Source organism: Littorina saxatilis, linkage group LG9, assembly GCF_037325665.1.
Source record: "Littorina saxatilis isolate snail1 linkage group LG9, US_GU_Lsax_2.0, whole genome shotgun sequence".
In the NCBI taxonomy this organism is placed as follows: Eukaryota; Metazoa; Mollusca; class Gastropoda; order Littorinimorpha; family Littorinidae; genus Littorina; species Littorina saxatilis.
Genome location: NC_090253.1, coordinates 33,372,406 through 33,391,404, shown reverse-complemented (window position 1 = coordinate 33,391,404; position 18,999 = coordinate 33,372,406). Strand labels below are relative to the sequence as shown.

Sequence of the window (18,999 nt, the reverse complement as noted above, 5' to 3'; positions counted from 1 at the left end):
GGGGTTTATCTGTTTTGGATCAGTCTTCACTGCTGTTAGAGGCTGGCTGAAGTCAGCGCACCACTCCAACATGCTCATTGTCATTTTCACCCTCTCTGATCTCATCACACTTTACTGCCCTCAAGATTATCTAGCATGTCTTTTATTTGTTATTGCCTTGTATGTAAATAAATACCGTTGGTTCCAACATGTGTTCTGTACTCACACACACAAACAAACACACAGACAGATGCATGCGCGCACACACACACACACACGCACACAGAAACGCACACAAATGTTATACACCTGTAATCTTTGTTAATGTTTGAGCAAAATGTGTCAGTCTGTAGAATTACAGATGGAAAAGAAAAGAAATTAGAAAGTTGTACACATAATGATATGGCTAGGGTCTCATTTTTGTCTGTACGACATCCATTTTTTTGTCATGAACTTTAAAAACAAATCTTCATTATTGTTGTTTTGACATAAGTTTATTGCATTCTTTTTGTTGTTGCAGTATTGGAGGTGTGAGACATAGTGTGGCCCTATACACCACCATGTCTTTTGCTATTATTGGCTATGAAGATGTCTTTACAATTTTTGCTTCAACTTCTGAAGATTATGGTAAGTGTAAGGAGATAGTACATACAACTGTATCTATTCCAGTTTTGAAATATGGAGTAATTTTTCAATCAACTTCTGTATGATATGATAAGCACCTAGATTAAGTGCACATAGAATAAACATTAGAATTTGGAGTATCCCACTAGATATGAGTCATTCAACTTCTGCAGATTATGGTAAGTGTGGGGAGGAGGCAATGCCTGTAGATTAATGTTAACAAAAGAAGTTTAAAGCAACAGTCAACTTCTGCTGATTTCTTAAGGAGACACTAGCCATGGATTTATTTTATCATTAAGTTCTAGGCTTAGCTATTAACTTTTTTCTGTGAACTTTTACATATTATGGTAAGCAAAGGTATAATAGGTTAATTTTTAAAAGTTTCTTGTATCTACTCACTAGAAAAACACATGCACACTTTAGATTGTGGTAGGCACTCTTTTTGTAGAGACTGCTGTTGGCTTGTATGGTATTAAATCCATGTCAAGAAAGTATGTAAAAGAATATGAAAGGCATGACTGGAGGCTTTGATGAGAGATGTAATTCATATTCTTACACACAGTGGAGACATGGATTGAATGCACCACCAGTAGGGATGAACCTTTCATGAGCCAAAGACAGTGTGTTTTTCAGTGAACCATTGAAAAAGATGCTTGTAGCTTTTCTAACATATATATATATATATATATATATACATATAAATAAAAGAGAGTGTCTGTCTGTCTGTGTGTGTGTCTGTGGTCGCCATACCTCTGAGATGGCAATAGGCAGGAACAAGATAGTGTGCACGTACACTCCCTAGGTGCCGCAGATGTGCACCTGGGTTTTAGTTTCTTGATTCATTGTTTCCTTTCTCAGATTATGGACCTCCCATTTATTGAATACAGCCTATATGGTGCAAGACCAGTTCAGTGCCTACTGTTCACCTGTAGCAAGCACATCATGCCAGTGATATTAGAGACTCGCTATTGCTCCTATGAGGGGAAGAAATGAAGAATGAAAAATTAACTGGACAGTTCCGGAAATTTCTAGAAGGTAAGGGAGATAACTCTTTTTTGTCTGTGGTCGCCATACCTCTGAGATGGCAAGAGGCAGGAACAAGATAGTGCCGCAGATGTGCACCTGGGTTTTAGTTTCTTGATTCATTGTTTCCTTTCTCAGATTATGGACCTCTCATTTATTGAATACAGCCTATATGGTGCAAGACCAGTTCAGTGCCTACTGTTCACCTGTAGCAAGCACATCATGCCAGTGATATTAGAGACTCGCTATTGCTCCTATGAGGGGAAGAAATGAAGAATGAAAAATTAACTGGACAGTTCCGGAAATTTCTAGAAGGTAAGGGAGATAACTCTTTTTTGTCTGTGGTCGCCATACCTCTGAGATGGCAAGAGGCAGGAACAAGATAGTGCCGCAGATGTGCACCTGGGTTTTAGTTTCTTGATTCATTGTTTCCTTTCTCAGATTATGGACCTCAGATTTATTGAATACAGCCTATATGGTGCAAGACCAGTTCAGTGCCTACTGTTCACCTGTAGCAAGCACATCATGCCAGTGATATTAGAGACTCGCTATTGCTCCTATGAGGGGAAGAAATGAAGAATGAAAAATTAACTGGACAGTTCCGGAAATTTCTAGAAGGTAAGGGAGATAACTCTTTTTTGTCTGTGGTCGCCATACCTCTGAGATGGCAAGAGGCAGGAACAAGATAGTGCCGCAGATGTGCACCTGGGTTTTAGTTTCTTGATTCATTGTTTCCTTTCTCAGATTATGGACCTCTCATTTATTGAATACAGCCTATATGGTGCAAGACCAGTTCAGTGCCTACTGTTCACCTGTAGCAAGCACATCATGCCAGTGATATTAGAGACTCGCTATTGCTCCTATGAGGGGAAGAAATGAAGAATGAAAAATTAACTGGACAGTTCCGGAAATTTCTAGAAGGTAAGGGAGATAACTCTTTTTTGTCTGTGGTCGCCATACCTCTGAGATGGCAAGAGGCAGGAACAAGATAGTGCCGCAGATGTGCACCTGGGTTTTAGTTTCTTGATTCATTGTTTCCTTTCTCAGATTATGGACCTCTCAGTTATTGAATACAGCCTATATGGTGCAAGACCAGTTCAGTGCCTACTGTTCACCTGTAGCAAGCACATCATGCCAGTGATATTAGAGACTCGCTATTGCTCCTATGAGGGGAAGAAATGAAGAATGAAAAATTAACTGGACAGTTCCGGAAATTTCTAGAAGGTAAGGGAGATAACTCTTTTTTGTCTGTGGTCGCCATACCTCTGAGATGGCAAGAGGCAGGAACAAGATAGTGCCGCAGATGTGCACCTGGGTTTTAGTTTCTTGATTCATTGTTTCCTTTCTCAGATTATGGACCTCCCATTTATTGAATACAGCCTATATGGTGCAAGACCAGTTCAGTGCCTACTGTTCACCTGTAGCAAGCACATCATGCCAGTGATATTAGAGACTCGCTATTGCTCCTATGAGGGGAAGAAATGAAGAATGAAAAATTAACTGGACAGTTCCGGAAATTTCTAGAAGGTAAGGGAGATAACTCTTTTTTGTCTGTGGTCGCCATACCTCTGAGATGGCAAGAGGCAGGAACAAGATAGTGTGCACGTACATTCCCTAAGTGCCGCAGATGTGCACCTGGGTTTTAGTTTCTTGATTCATTGTTTCCTTTCTCAGATTATGGACCTCCCATTTATTGAATACAGCCTATATGGTGCAAGACCAGTTCAGTGCCTACTGTTCACCTGTAGCAAGCACATCATGCCAGTGATATTAGAGACTCGCTATTGCTCCTATGAGGGGAAGAAATGAAGAATGAAAAATTAACTGGACAGTTCCGGAAATTTCTAGAAGGTAAGGGAGATAACTCTTTTTTGTCTGTGGTCGCCATACCTCTGAGATGGCAAGAGGCAGGAACAAGATAGTGCCGCAGATGTGCACCTGGGTTTTAGTTTCTTGATTCATTGTTTCCTTTCTCAGATTATGGACCTCCCATTTATTGAATACAGCCCATATGGTGCAAGACCAGTTCAGTGCCTACTGTTCACCTGTAGCAAGCACATCATGCCAGTGATATTAGAGACTCGCTATTGCTCCTATGAGGGGAAGAAATGAAGAATGAAAAATTAACTGGACAGTTCCGGAAATTTCTAGAAGGTAAGGGAGATAACTCTTTTTTGTCTGTGGTCGCCATACCTCTGAGATGGCAAGAGGCAGGAACAAGATAGTGCCGCAGATGTGCACCTGGGTTTTAGTTTCTTGATTCATTGTTTCCTTTCTCAGATTATGGACCTCTCATTTATTGAATACAGCCTATATGGTGCAAGACCAGTTCAGTGCCTACTGTTCACCTGTAGCAAGCACATCATGCCAGTGATATTAGAGACTCGCTATTGCTCCTATGAGGGGAAGAAATGAAGAATGAAAAATTAACTGGACAGTTCCGGAAATTTCTAGAAGGTAAGGGAGATAACTCTTTTTTGTCTGTGGTCGCCATACCTCTGAGATGGCAAGAGGCAGGAACAAGATAGTGCCGCAGATGTGCACCTGGGTTTTAGTTTCTTGATTCATTGTTTCCTTTCTCAGATTATGGACCTCCCATTTATTGAATACAGCCTATATGGTGCAAGACCAGTTCAGTGCCTACTGTTCACCTGTAGCAAGCACATCATGCCAGTGATATTAGAGACTCGCTATTGCTCCTATGAGGGGAAGAAATGAAGAATGAAAAATTAACTGGACAGTTCCGGAAATTTCTAGAAGGTAAGGGAGATAACTCTTTTTTGTCTGTGGTCGCCATACCTCTGAGATGGCAAGAGGCAGGAACAAGATAGTGTGCACGTACACTCCCTAAGTGCCGCAGATGTGCACCTGGGTTTTAGTTTCTTGATTCATTGTTTCCTTTCTCAGATTATGGACCTCCCATTTATTGAATACAGCCTATATGGTGCAAGACCAGTTCAGTGCCTACTGTTCACCTGTAGCAAGCACATCATGCCAGTGATATTAGAGACTCGCTATTGCTCCTATGAGGGGAAGAAATGAAGAATGAAAAATTAACTGGACAGTTCCGGAAATTTCTAGAAGGTAAGGGAGATAACTCTTTTTTGTCTGTGGTCGCCATACCTCTGAGATGGCAAGAGGCAGGAACAAGATAGTGCCGCAGATGTGCACCTGGGTTTTAGTTTCTTGATTCATTGTTTCCTTTCTCAGATTATGGACCTCTCATTTATTGAATACAGCCTATATGGTGCAAGACCAGTTCAGTGCCTACTGTTCACCTGTAGCAAGCACATCATGCCAGTGATATTAGAGACTCGCTATTGCTCCTATGAGGGGAAGAAATGAAGAATGAAAAATTAACTGGACAGTTCCGGAAATTTCTAGAAGGTAAGGGAGATAACTCTTTTTTTGTCTGTGGTCGCCATACCTCTGAGATGGCAAGAGGCAGGAACAAGATAGTGCCGCAGATGTGCACCTGGGTTTTAGTTTCTTGATTCATTGTTTCCTTTCTCAGATTATGGACCTCAGATTTATTGAATACAGCCTATATGGTGCAAGACCAGTTCAGTGCCTACTGTTCACCTGTAGCAAGCACATCATGCCAGTGATATTAGAGACTCGCTATTGCTCCTATGAGGGGAAGAAATGAAGAATGAAAAATTAACTGGACAGTTCCGGAAATTTCTAGAAGGTAAGGGAGATAACTCTTTTTTGTCTGTGGTCGCCATACCTCTGAGATGGCAAGAGGCAGGAACAAGATAGTGCCGCAGATGTGCACCTGGGTTTTAGTTTCTTGATTCATTGTTTCCTTTCTCAGATTATGGACCTCCCATTTATTGAATACAGCCTATATGGTGCAAGACCAGTTCAGTGCCTACTGTTCACCTGTAGCAAGCACATCATGCCAGTGATATTAGAGACTCGCTATTGCTCCTATGAGGGGAAGAAATGAAGAATGAAAAATTAACTGGAGAGTTCCGGAAATTTCTAGAAGGTAAGGGAGATAACTCTTTTTTGTCTGTGGTCGCCATACCTCTGAGATGGCAAGAGGCAGGAACAAGATAGTGTGCACGTACACTCCCTAAGTGCCGCAGATGTGCACCTGGGTTTTAGTTTCTTGATTCATTGTTTCCTTTCTCAGATTATGGACCTCCCATTTATTGAATACAGCCTATATGGTGCAAGACCAGTTCAGTGCCTACTGTTCACCTGTAGCAAGCACATCATGCCAGTGATATTAGAGACTCGCTATTGCTCCTATGAGGGGAAGAAATGAAGAATGAAAAATTAACTGGACAGTTCCGGAAATTTCTAGAAGGTAAGGGAGATAACTCTTTTTTGTCTGTGGTCGCCATACCTCTGAGATGGCAAGAGGCAGGAACAAGATAGTGCCGCAGATGTGCACCTGGGTTTTAGTTTCTTGATTCATTGTTTCCTTTCTCAGATTATGGACCTCTCATTTATTGAATACAGCCTATATGGTGCAAGACCAGTTCAGTGCCTACTGTTCACCTGTAGCAAGCACATCATGCCAGTGATATTAGAGACTCGCTATTGCTCCTATGAGGGGAAGAAATGAAGAATGAAAAATTAACTGGACAGTTCCGGAAATTTCTAGAAGGTAAGGGAGATAACTCTTTTTTGTCTGTGGTCGCCATACCTCTGAGAATGGCAAGAGGCAGGAACAAGATAGTGCCGCAGATGTGCACCTGGGTTTTAGTTTCTTGATTCATTGTTTCCTTTCTCAGATTATGGACCTCAGATTTATTGAATACAGCCTATATGGTGCAAGACCAGTTCAGTGCCTACTGTTCACCTGTAGCAAGCACATCATGCCAGTGATATTAGAGACTCGCTATTGCTCCTATGAGGGGAAGAAATGAAGAATGAAAAATTAACTGGACAGTTCCGGAAATTTCTAGAAGGTAAGGGAGATAACTCTTTTTTGTCTGTGGTCGCCATACCTCTGAGATGGCAAGAGGCAGGAACAAGATAGTGCCGCAGATGTGCACCTGGGTTTTAGTTTCTTGATTCATTGTTTCCTTTCTCAGATTATGGACCTCCCATTTATTGAATACAGCCTATATGGTGCAAGACCAGTTCAGTGCCTACTGTTCACCTGTAGCAAGCACATCATGCCAGTGATATTAGAGACTCGCTATTGCTCCTATGAGGGGAAGAAATGAAGAATGAAAAATTAACTGGACAGTTCCGGAAATTTCTAGAAGGTAAGGGAGATATACTGTTCAAAAAAAGAAACGCATAGCTTGTAATATTTGGATAATTTAGTTATATGGCTACAAGGATATCCACCAAACTGCAGAAAATGTTTATCTGGTCGTCGACCTTTCGTCCATTGCCACAAGTGAGCTCTGCACGTGACGCATGCGTTATCAGTGGCTACAATGTCAAAATTGCTCATTTGGCATGACCACTCGTCATGCTTCAGTGTAATCTCGTGAAACTCGGGGAATATTGAGCTCTCACCATGTCTTCCAAAACCCATAAAAGCGGATTGTTCGCCACAAAGAAATCAGACGACAATTCAGCGACGAAAGATGGCCCGATTGAGCAGAGAAGACCGCCAAATTGCATTGGGTCGTTTACAAGCAGGCCAAAGTCAAAGTGCAATCGCCAGGCACTTCCACGTGTCCCAGAGCACCATCAGTAGACTGTGGGTCAGGTTTCAAGCCACTGGCTCCGTTGCTGACTTGCCACGAGCGGGAAGACCAAGGGCGACAACTGCTGCTCACGACCGCTTCATACGGCTCCGCCACCTCCAGAATCGTTTCCTGTCGGCCTCATCTTCTGTCCAGGCTCTCCCCGGGCCACACCGATTATCGGACCAGACCGTGCGGAACCGCCTGCATGAAGCTGGTTTGAGAGCTCGCAGACCTCACAGAGGAGCTGTCCTCACCCGCCGCCATCGCCAGAACCGAGTGCAGTGGGGCAACCAGCACCTTCGATGGACCGTCCGGAATCACTGGAGACACGTGTGGTTCAGCGACGAGTCCTACTTCCTGCTCCAGCGACATGATGGTCGGAGGAGGGTCTACCGGAGAGTAAACGAACGTTACGCGCCCAACTGTGTGGATGAGGCACCCGTTCATGGTGGTGGAGGCGTCATGGTGTGGGGGGCGATCAATACCGCTGGAAGGAGCACCCTGGTGCACGTCCAAGGGCGCATAACTGCCCAGCGATACGTGGAGGAAATTCTGCGCCCACACGCCCTTCCTCTTCTGGCTGACCAGGATGCCATATTCCAGCAGGACAACGCTCGCCCGCACACAGCACGACTCACCACCCAGTTCCTCACCGACCACCATGTCCAGGTGCTTCCCTGGCCATCCATGTCGCCAGACATGAACCCGATAGAACACCTCTGGGATGAATTGGACAGACGTGTGCGCAGGCGAGAAGAAGCGCCGGCAAATCACCGCGATCTATTGCAGGCACTTCAGGAGGAGTGGGACACCATCCCACAGCAAGATATCCGGCATCTGATCCAGTCCATGCCCAGAAGGTGCCGGGCAGTTGTTGCTGCTCAAGGCAGTCACACCCCCTACTGACTTGACAGCCTCGGCACCCAATCATATTGATTGACTGATTGATTTGAAGATGCAAATGAACTGTGTGTGCATTCAACTGTGTCCATACCAAATTTCAAACAAATAATCTAAATATTGGATTTTCTGTTAATTTTTTCGAAAAATAAAACAAATTTGGCAAGTAGCAACTATGCGTTTCTTTTTTTGAACAGTATAACTCTTTATTGTTGTGGTCGCCATACCTCTGAGATGGCAAGAGGCAGGAACAAGATAGTGTGCACGTACACTCCCTAAGTGCCGCAGATGTGCACCTGGGTTTTAGTTTCTTGATTCATTGTTTCCTTTCTCAGATTATGGACCTCCCATTTATTGAATACAGCCTATATGGTGCAAGACCAGTTCAGTGCCTACTGTTCACCTGTAGCAAGCACATCATGCCAGTGATATTAGAGACTCGCTATTGCTCCTATGAGGGGAAGAAATGAAGAATGAAAAAGTAACTGGACAGTTCCGGAAATTTCTAGAAGGTAAGGGAGATAACTCTTTTTTGTCTGTGGTCGCCATACCTCTGAGATGGCAAGAGGCAGGAACAAGATAGTGCCGCAGATGTGCACCTGGGTTTTAGTTTCTTGATTCATTGTTTCCTTTCTCAGATTATGGACCTCTCATTTATTGAATACAGCCTATATGGTGCAAGACCAGTTCAGTGCCTACTGTTCACCTGTAGCAAGCACATCATGCCAGTGATATTAGAGACTCGCTATTGCTCCTATGAGGGGAAGAAATGAAGAATGAAAAATTAACTGGACAGTTCCGGAAATTTCTAGAAGGTAAGGGAGATAACTCTTTTTTGTCTGTGGTCGCCATACCTCTGAGATGGCAAGAGGCAGGAACAAGATAGTGCCGCAGATGTGCACCTGGGTTTTAGTTTCTTGATTCATTGTTTCCTTTCTCAGATTATGGACCTCAGATTTATTGAATACAGCCTATATGGTGCAAGACCAGTTCAGTGCCTACTGTTCACCTGTAGCAAGCACATCATGCCAGTGATATTAGAGACTCGCTATTGCTCCTATGAGGGGAAGAAATGAAGAATGAAAAATTAACTGGACAGTTCCGGAAATTTCTAGAAGGTAAGGGAGATAACTCTTTTTTGTCTGTGGTCGCCATACCTCTGAGATGGCAAGAGGCAGGAACAAGATAGTGCCGCAGATGTGCACCTGGGTTTTAGTTTCTTGATTCATTGTTTCCTTTCTCAGATTATGGACCTCTCATTTATTGAATACAGCCCATATGGTGCAAGACCAGTTCAGTGCCTACTGTTCACCTGTAGCAAGCACATCATGCCAGTGATATTAGAGACTCGCTATTGCTCCTATGAGGGGAAGAAATGAAGAATGAAAAATTAACTGGACAGTTCCGGAAATTTCTAGAAGGTAAGGGAGATAACTCTTTTTTGTCTGTGGTCGCCATACCTCTGAGATGGCAAGAGGCAGGAACAAGATAGTGCCGCAGATGTGCACCTGGGTTTTAGTTTCTTGATTCATTGTTTCCTTTCTCAGATTATGGACCTCTCATTTATTGAATACAGCCTATATGGTGCAAGACCAGTTCAGTGCCTACTGTTCACCTGTAGCAAGCACATCATGCCAGTGATATTAGAGACTCGCTATTGCTCCTATGAGGGGAAGAAATGAAGAATGAAAAATTAACTGGACAGTTCCGGAAATTTCTAGAAGGTAAGGGAGATAACTCTTTTTTGTCTGTGGTCGCCATACCTCTGAGATGGCAAGAGGCAGGAACAAGATAGTGCCGCAGATGTGCACCTGGGTTTTAGTTTCTTGATTCATTGTTTCCTTTCTCAGATTATGGACCTCCCATTTATTGAATACAGCCTATATGGTGCAAGACCAGTTCAGTGCCTACTGTTCACCTGTAGCAAGCACATCATGCCAGTGATATTAGAGACTCGCTATTGCTCCTATGAGGGGAAGAAATGAAGAATGAAAAATTAACTGGACAGTTCCGGAAATTTCTAGAAGGTAAGGGAGATAACTCTTTTTTGTCTGTGGTCGCCATACCTCTGAGATGGCAAGAGGCAGGAACAAGATAGTGTGCACGTACACTCCCTATAAGTGCCGCAGATGTGCACCTGGGTTTTAGTTTCTTGATTCATTGTTTCCTTTCTCAGATTATGGACCTCCCATTTATTGAATACAGCCTATATGGTGCAAGACCAGTTCAGTGCCTACTGTTCACCTGTAGCAAGCACATCATGCCAGTGATATTAGAGACTCGCTATTGCTCCTATGAGGGGAAGAAATGAAGAATGAAAAATTAACTGGACAGTTCCGGAAATTTCTAGAAGGTAAGGGAGATAACTCTTTTTTGTCTGTGGTCGCCATACCTCTGAGATGGCAAGAGGCAGGAACAAGATAGTGCCGCAGATGTGCACCTGGGTTTTAGTTTCTTGATTCATTGTTTCCTTTCTCAGATTATGGACCTCTCATTTATTGAATACAGCCTATATGGTGCAAGACCAGTTCAGTGCCTACTGTTCACCTGTAGCAAGCACATCATGCCAGTGATATTAGAGACTCGCTATTGCTCCTATGAGGGGAAGAAATGAAGAATGAAAAATTAACTGGACAGTTCCGGAAATTTCTAGAAGGTAAGGGAGATAACTCTTTTTTTGTCTGTGGTCGCCATACCTCTGAGATGGCAAGAGGCAGGAACAAGATAGTGCCGCAGATGTGCACCTGGGTTTTAGTTTCTTGATTCATTGTTTCCTTTCTCAGATTATGGACCTCAGATTTATTGAATACAGCCTATATGGTGCAAGACCAGTTCAGTGCCTACTGTTCACCTGTAGCAAGCACATCATGCCAGTGATATTAGAGACTCGCTATTGCTCCTATGAGGGGAAGAAATGAAGAATGAAAAATTAACTGGACAGTTCCGGAAATTTCTAGAAGGTAAGGGAGATAACTCTTTTTTGTCTGTGGTCGCCATACCTCTGAGATGGCAAGAGGCAGGAACAAGATAGTGTGCACGTACACTCCCTAGGTGCCGCAGATGTGCACCTGGGTTTTAGTTTCTTGATTCATTGTTTCCTTTCTCAGATTATGGACCTCCCATTTATTGAATACAGCCTATATGGTGCAAGACCAGTTCAGTGCCTACTGTTCACCTGTAGCAAGCACATCATGCCAGTGATATTAGAGACTCGCTATTGCTCCTATGAGGGGAAGAAATGAAGAATGAATAATTAACTGGACAGTTGCGGAAATTTCTAGAAGGTAAGGGAGATAACTCTTTTTTTGTATCCAAACAAAGGAGGTAAAGCTAATCATAATGGGATAGCGAGCGTCTTAAATTGCTACAGGGCTCCGCTTACTCCCGGGCGAAGCCGGGCTTAACTGCTAGTATATATATATATATATATCCCATGACCTCCCTTCTTTGTCTCTGTTACTTCAGTATGGGTATATATGTTGTATTTTTATAGCTCAATAAATACATCATGGACTCCAAAAATATATGATAGTGCAGATTCCGATTTGGGCAAAGAACTACTTTCCTCCCGACCTTTGACCTTGCGCCAAACAAATAGATTGTAATACACTCTTAATTGCTTTGCTGCTAAAGAGTTCTATCCGCAGTTTTATTAACACGTGCATAACACTAGTTTGAACAGTCGAACACTATCACAATGCCCATGGCTACAAACCAAAACAAAAAAACGAGTACCCTCCCTTGCATCGTATCAGACGACTGTTTGTGAGAGTCTGTCACACAGGTCTGTCAGCAGTGTCGGTGTGGGAACTGACAGAAGCTAGGGAGCACAGATAATAGAAGCCCTAATCACACAATCAATACACATTTGGCTCATGCTTTAAATGACATTAAATTACATATTCTTACTCCGAATCACATGGGTAGCATTGACACACTTGGAGATGCCTAGGTCTGATAAAAGCTACCCGTCTAGGTATAAGGGAAGCAACCCCAACTAAAAAAGTGACAGCACCATGGTACTTGCCACACTAGGTTGCCTCCCCTTAGGGTGAGCTACGTCACTATTGGTGCCTGGTCCACGTGATACACAGATCAATCGACTTCTATCACTTGAGAGGACAGGTCGTGTTTTGCTTTGCTCTGGCTGTTTTTGTGTCTGCTGACACCCACCGGCCACGGCTCCCGTCTTCTTGCTGGCTTTGCAGCTGGTGAGATCTTTCCTTATAGTCTTTGACTTGTTTTTGTCTTCGGCTGAGAATTTCTTACGTCTGTTGGACTTTGAAGTTCTCAGTGGCTGTTGGCTTCCTTTTAGTCGCCATTTTGCTAACACGTGGCGTTTGCTATGTTGACGTCTTTTCGTCCGTTCTCGGACGCTTAACGCTTTTGTAGCATGTGGTTTAGCTGCCTTTGGTGGCTACTACGCTTGTGTTAGCTTGTTTGCGTGCTTGCTTCTGAAATGTTTGCGTCCGTACGGACTTGGTTAATTTCAGTAGTTGTGGCTTCCTCCTTGGTCGCCATTTTTCGCTAGCATGTTGTTGTTTGCTATGTTGATGTTTTCGTCTGTCCTCGGACGCTTAACGCTTCTGTAGCTTGTTGTTTAGCTGCCTTTGGTAGCTACTACGCTTGTGTTAGTTTGTTTGCGTGCTTGCTTCTGAAATGTTTGCGTCCGTTCGGACTTGGCTATTTTCAGTGGTTGTGGCTTCCTTCTTGGTCGCCATTTTTTTGCTAGCACGTTGTTGTTTGCTATGTTGATTTTTTCGTCCGTACTCGGACGCTTAACTCTTTGTATAGCTTGTCGTTTAGCTGCCTTCGGTAGCTCCTAAGCTGGTTTTAGCGGCCCTCTTTGCTTGCTTCTGAAATGTTTGTGTCCGTTCGGACTTTGCTAGTTTCAGTTGTTTGTTTATTTTTCTCTCGGCGTTTACATGGCCGTCAATGAGAATTAGAGGGAGCTAAGGCCGAGGGTTAGGGCTTGGGTCCTGCTAAGCTCTAATCCTCAGCATCTTCTTCTTTTGAAGAACTCTGTCGTGGTTGTTTGGCACAGGATTAAATTTTTACGTTTTTCTGTGCCAATTTCTGCTACGGACGATTTGCCGTCTGGCTCTCAGCCGTCCGTCTTTGCCTCTAAGGCTGTCGTTTTTACGACTGTTTCGGCTCCAGAGTCTAGTGCTCTGGGGTCTACTCTTATCTGTTGCTTATTTCCAGAAATAGATTCCCTCGTTCGCGAGGCTTTGCCGCGGTTGGAAATCGTCGCCAGCTCTGCCCCCCGCCTGGGGGTTAGGTGACGTTCTCTCCTTGGCGTCTTTTGATGCCTGTGCCTTCAGACTCCGGGTCTTCTCTGGACCAGGCTGCTGTCCGCCGTGACTTTTCTGGACGGTCCCGCGGGGACCTTCTTCTCCTCTTCCTGGCCGGCATTTGTTGCCTTCCGCTTGTGGTAGCGCAACAGTGCATGTCCCTCCGGGGATCCGGCCACAGCAAGGTTGGTGTCTGCAGCAGCCGTTTACGGCAGCTGCGCTTCCGGTTCCCGGAAGCAGAGGTTCACCGGCTAGTGATCAGACTACGTTCACGTCCGGCTCGAACCTCGCCTTACGTCAGCAGTCGTCCGCGACAGCTGCTTCCGGCTTAGGCCGGAAGTAAAAGGCTCACTGGCTAGTGATCAGACTACGTTCACGTCCGGTTCGAGCCTTGCCTTACGTCAGCAGTCGTCCGCGGCAGCTGCGCTTCCGGTTCCGGCCGGAAGTGTAGGTTCACCGGTAGTGAACAGGCTGTTGTCACGTCCGGTTTGAGCCTTACCCTACGTCAGCAGTCGTCCGCGACAGCTGCTTCCGGCTTCGGCCGGAAGTAAAAGGTTCACCGGCTAGTGTTCAGGCTGCTGTCACGTCCGGTTCGAGCCTTGCCTTACGTCAGCAGTCGCCCGCGGCAGCTGCGCTTCCGGTTCCGGCCGGAAGTATAGGTTCACCGGTCAGTGCACAGGCTGCTGTCATGTCCGGTTGGAGCCTTACCCTACGTCAGCAGTCGTCCGCGACAGCTGAGCTTCCGGTTCTGGCCGGAAGTGTAGGTTCACTGGTTAGTGCACAGGCTACTGTCACTTCTGGTTTGAGCCTTGCCCTACTTCAGCAGTCGTCCGCGACAGCGCCGCTTCCGGTTCCGACCGGAAGTGTAGGTTCACTGGTGAGTGCACAGACTGCTGTCACGTTCCGGTTTCGAGCCTTGCCCTACGGCAGCAGTCGTACGCGACAGCTGTGCTCCCGGTTCCGGCTGGAAGCGTAGGTTCACTGGTTAGTGCACAGGCTACTGTCACGTTCGGTTTGAGCCTTGTCTTACGGCGGCAGTTGTACACGGCAGCTGCGATTCTGGCTCCGGCCGGAAGTGTGGGCTCACCAGTTAGTGGACCAGCTATGGTCCCATCCGGTTTGAGCCTAGAATTTTGTCAGCAGTCGCCCGCGACAGTCGCGCTTCCGGCGCTTGTCGGAAGTATAGGTCCTTCGGCAGCGAACATGTCACTGTCCCTGCCGTTTCGGGCCTAGGGTTTACCTATTGGTTACCGGGCTTCAGCCATCAGTTTGTGCAGCACCAGCTCTGGCATGGTGCCTCTGTGTCTGCTGCACTCCCGGCTCCTCCCGGCGTTTCCGGTTTCATTCCCGTCACTTCCTCTTGGTCGTCGGCGATGTGGGACACGGTTTTGCCCTTTGGGCTTGCAGGCTTCCTGCCTCAGGCGGATTAGCAGCTACCACACACTTCAGTGGTGGGTTCTGCTGATCTCCTCACTCCCTGTGCCTTTGGTCTTCGACGCCTCTCATCCTCCTCTTAGTCAGGGGTGAGGTTGGGCCGTTGACTGGCAGAAAAGGGCTTCAGGCTCCGGCCTCCCCCGCTCAGCGTCTGTCTCGGGCTCTTATGGCCTTTTAGCCAGCCCCTTCACTTACCATGTCGGACTCTCGTTCGGTTGAGGGTATCAGACGCTCCCGAGGGTTTTCGTCCCGTGTCAAGGTTGCTCTTGAAGCGGTGGAGGAAGTCACTTCCAGATCTTACCTGGAAAGGGTTTATTTGTCGAAATTGCGTCTGCAGATGCCTTTTCGATAAGGACTGGTTCCCAGTCGGCGAGAGAGAGGGAAGGCTACGTCCGTTTTAAGGTTTCTCCTTTGGCGGCCGTTTTACTCTCTCCCAGCTTTACCAAACCCTTGGCTTCCGGCAGCGGCTGCCTCTAGTGCCGGTTCCTTTACTGTCCTCATGGCCAGCTATGGAATTAGCACGGGTTTGGCCTGCCTCTCCTGCGCAGGCTTCTTCTTTCGGGCCATTAGCGGCTCAGAGGAAGTTGCCTTTGCCCAAGACGTCCCGGAATTTGCTGTCGCCGTTTGCCCTTCCGCGTGCACCTTTGCTGGTCACGCCGGAACCCCTTCGGTTGTACGAAGCCTTCGGGGAACAATTTCAGTCCCTAGCTCTCTGAGCGGACTCTCTTCCCCCCGGAGGAAATGGGCAGACAGCTTTTGGAACTCGCTTCCTTTTCGGAGACACTCCTTGACGGAGCCCTTGGTGACCTTTACACTCAGTAAAGAGCAGGACGCAGGGGACGCTTTATCCACCTTTGCTAGGGTGAATTTAGAACAGAGGAGGTTGTCCTCTCTGCACATTGTCCTTTCGGTCATGTACAGACGGGATCTGTTTCTCTCCCATGCCTAGCTTTATGCGGTATCAACGAGAAACTCCCTTAGTTCTTCACCCTTTGTGGATGGGTCTCTCTTAGGCCTCCTGGCTTGGGAGGTCAGGAGGTAGGAGATAGAGACTCATAGGGACCTTCAGGTCTCTTCCTTTGCTCTTCAAGGTTTGAAGCAGCAATACAGGCTCTGCTTAGGCAGACTCAGCCCTTTCAGGCTAAGTCCTCAGCTCAGGCGTTAACCGGAGAGGTTGTTCTTTCTCAGACGTTGTAGTCGGTATTGGAACAACAGCTGGCCTTAGGGCATCCTGGTTTTTTAGCCTATGCTGGCGCAACAGCCATTCCTCCCGTTGGCGGGGGTGGCTGTTGTGTGTTTTTATGGACTCGGTCCTAGTGGGTCTTTCGCCGAGTTGGACTCTGTCTTTCTCTAGCGATCGGACTTGCTCGAGTGTTTCGTCCAAACTTAAGGTTTACTTGAGTTGGCCTCGGAAGTTACATTCAGTTTTTCCTGAGTTTGCATTGGTTTTGGCAATGCACGGTGAGGAGCCTTTCTTGTGGCCTATCACTTTCTCAGCTTTATTGGCTAACCCTCTCCTTTCGGCAGAGGTCTAGTTAATGTTCCGGTTTTCTGGGTGCGGGCTTTTAGTCCAGCATCTTTTATGGCTGGTCTACGGGCGTTACGGCTCTCAGCCTTAGCCCGGGTAATAGTCTCTTGACTGGCACGGGCGACTACGGTGTCCCTAGAATTTGTGTCTCCCCCTTCTCCCTCATCCTGGCATGAGGCGAGTCGGGGCGACTTCCGGTGGTTTGGGTTGCCTGTTACGGCTCCCTTCTACCACTTGCAACTATTACGGACGCTTGCCAGTTGTTTTCCGTGTCTGACGCTCGGTTCCGAGGTAATCAGACGCGTTTTGGCTTTTCAGCTAAACTCAGGAATTTTTTCTGGGTTTGGTCTGCCGCGAATTTTACTTCGGGCCTTTTCCCTGAGAACTCTTGTTCAGGGAGTCTTATGGCTGGTTGGCTTCACGGTTTTCCGTTTTCCTTCCCAGTCTTGTTTTCTGGTTTAGGTTTTTGAGTTTCATTCAATTACCTACAAGCAGACTGCTCTGCGAACACTGACTTTTTGTCATTTCGTTTAGGGTCACCGGTCACATCAAGCTTTGGCCACGGCGGTTTCCGCTTTCCGGTGCTTACGCACTATCTTAGGTCGCTGCTTCCTCTTTTTACCCCTCTCTCTGCTTTCGCAGGGACTGGTAGAGGGCGACTGGTGACCGTCTCCTTTTGAGTTTTTCTCATTGAGTTGGACTCTTACTCACGGAGATTTTCCAGGCCATTAGCATTTCCTTCCAATAGAAAGGGGGGGGGGGGGGGTCAGCTTGTCTTCCCCTCTACTCGGCTCGGGTTTTATTCAAGGCTTGGGTCTTTTTCCGGACTGTTTTACGGTTCAGGAGATTGGAAGAAGTGCTGGGCACGGCTTACCGGCTCTCTGATGCCGTCTTTCGCATTTTTTGCCTGAGCGACATTGCGGCTGTCAATCAGGATGGTTCTCGGTCCTCTTTCTGTCATTTGGCAGTGGGCCAGTTCCTGGCAAGGGTTTTAGAGTGAGTTAGATGTTTTCTTTCTCACCGGGTCCTTTCCTGACTTTTGGCAGTGGGCCAGTTTTTGGCAAGGGATTTTCTTTCCCTCCGCCTTGGCGTAGCTATCTGCTATCTTTCCCCTAGGCTCGGCCCGAGCTCATTTTCCAGGGCCTGGGCCTCCTCCTCGGCCGTTTTACGGTCTAGGAGGTTGGATGACGTCCTGCGCACAGCTTACTGGCGCTCGGCTTTTGTCTTTATCAGTTTTCGTAGGGAGACATTGCTGCCGTCTGGCAGTATGGATCTCGGTCCATTACTGCCTTGGTGGCAGCTGGAGGATGTCTCTCCAGAACTTTAGAGTGAGTTTGAACTTTTTGATCTTACCCACCACCTTGTTGGAGTTATCTGCTAATCATGTGATTCAGAGTAAGAATATGTAATTTAATCGAAAATTTTTAATTAAATTTTCATTTGATTAATATACTTACCCGAATCACATGGGTAATTCCCTCCCGCCTGCCCCGCTTTATAGTTTCTTAGTATTCTATAAGTCGATTGATCTGTGTATCACGTGGACCAGGCACCAATAGTGACGTAGCTCACCCTAAGGGGAGGCAACCTAGTGTGGCAAGTACCATGGTGCTGTCACTTTTTTAGTTGGGGTTGCTTCCCTTATACCTAGACGGGTAGCTTTTATCAGACCTAGGCATCTCCAAGTGTGTCAATGCTACCCATGTGATTCGGGTAAGTATATTAATCAAATGAAAATTTAATTAAAAATTTTCGAGTTTCGAGTTTGTTAGTCAAACTCAAAGCAACAACACTGGTCTGGTGTCATGCGTAGCGGGACCGAGAAGCCTCCTTACCTGCATGGTTTGGGGTGGCTTCGCTTCGTATCAAACATCGGCTGTTTCACGTATTTTGCGAGCAAGTCTACTCTTTTGCCTGGCTCTGCAGTAAGTCCACATTGGCGATGAAGGTATCCAAGAACTTAACATGTGTGCATTTTTCCGTAATCCAGTCAAATTCCTTCAAAATGCAATCAATCGGCGGTGACAGACTTGGTGTCAGCAATTCGCGACTTCACCAACTTGGTCCCGTTTTCCTCACACCCATACCAGTTTAGATTAATCCATGCAAACACACTCGCAAAACAGTTGATCACATAGATACATTTCAAATAGGGAGCAAATGGTTAAATCTAAAACATATTTGTTCCCTAAAATTTGCTTCTCTGTCAATAAGCCTGATTGTATAATAATACGTTCGAGAAAAACAACGTGGAATCGATTCTGAATCGAGTAAGCCAAATGGGTGCCAACCCGGTTTCGCCCGTTCTGCCGACCTGAAACGCAAAACAAAAGAATTGTGCGCTTCAACTAAATTGATTTCTATACGACTTCATTACTTTCTTGCAACTTATGAACCTTTACTTAAAGCTTTTAAATGGTCTGAAAGTAGTGTTACCGCGTACTTATCGATGCACTCATTCGTTTTATTTTTTTCAGCGATGGTCACTTAGTTTTAAGGTTGCAAAAGGGCCAAGTCTCGCTGGCACCACTGTTTCACTCTCCACAGATCGCAA

The 18,999-nt window shown here is 46.0% G+C and overlaps 1 protein-coding gene across 1 annotated transcript in view; it reads left to right on the top strand.

Annotated features, from left to right (window-relative positions):
- Nucleotides 1–18,999, top strand: part of LOC138977045 (uncharacterized) — a 100,855-nt gene that overhangs the window by 45,000 nt on the left and 36,856 nt on the right. The window contains exon 9 of the mRNA XM_070349949.1: nt 500–606. Coding sequence (XP_070206050.1) covers nt 500–606 — 107 coding nt within the window. The remainder of the gene's footprint in view (nt 1–499; nt 607–18,999) is intronic.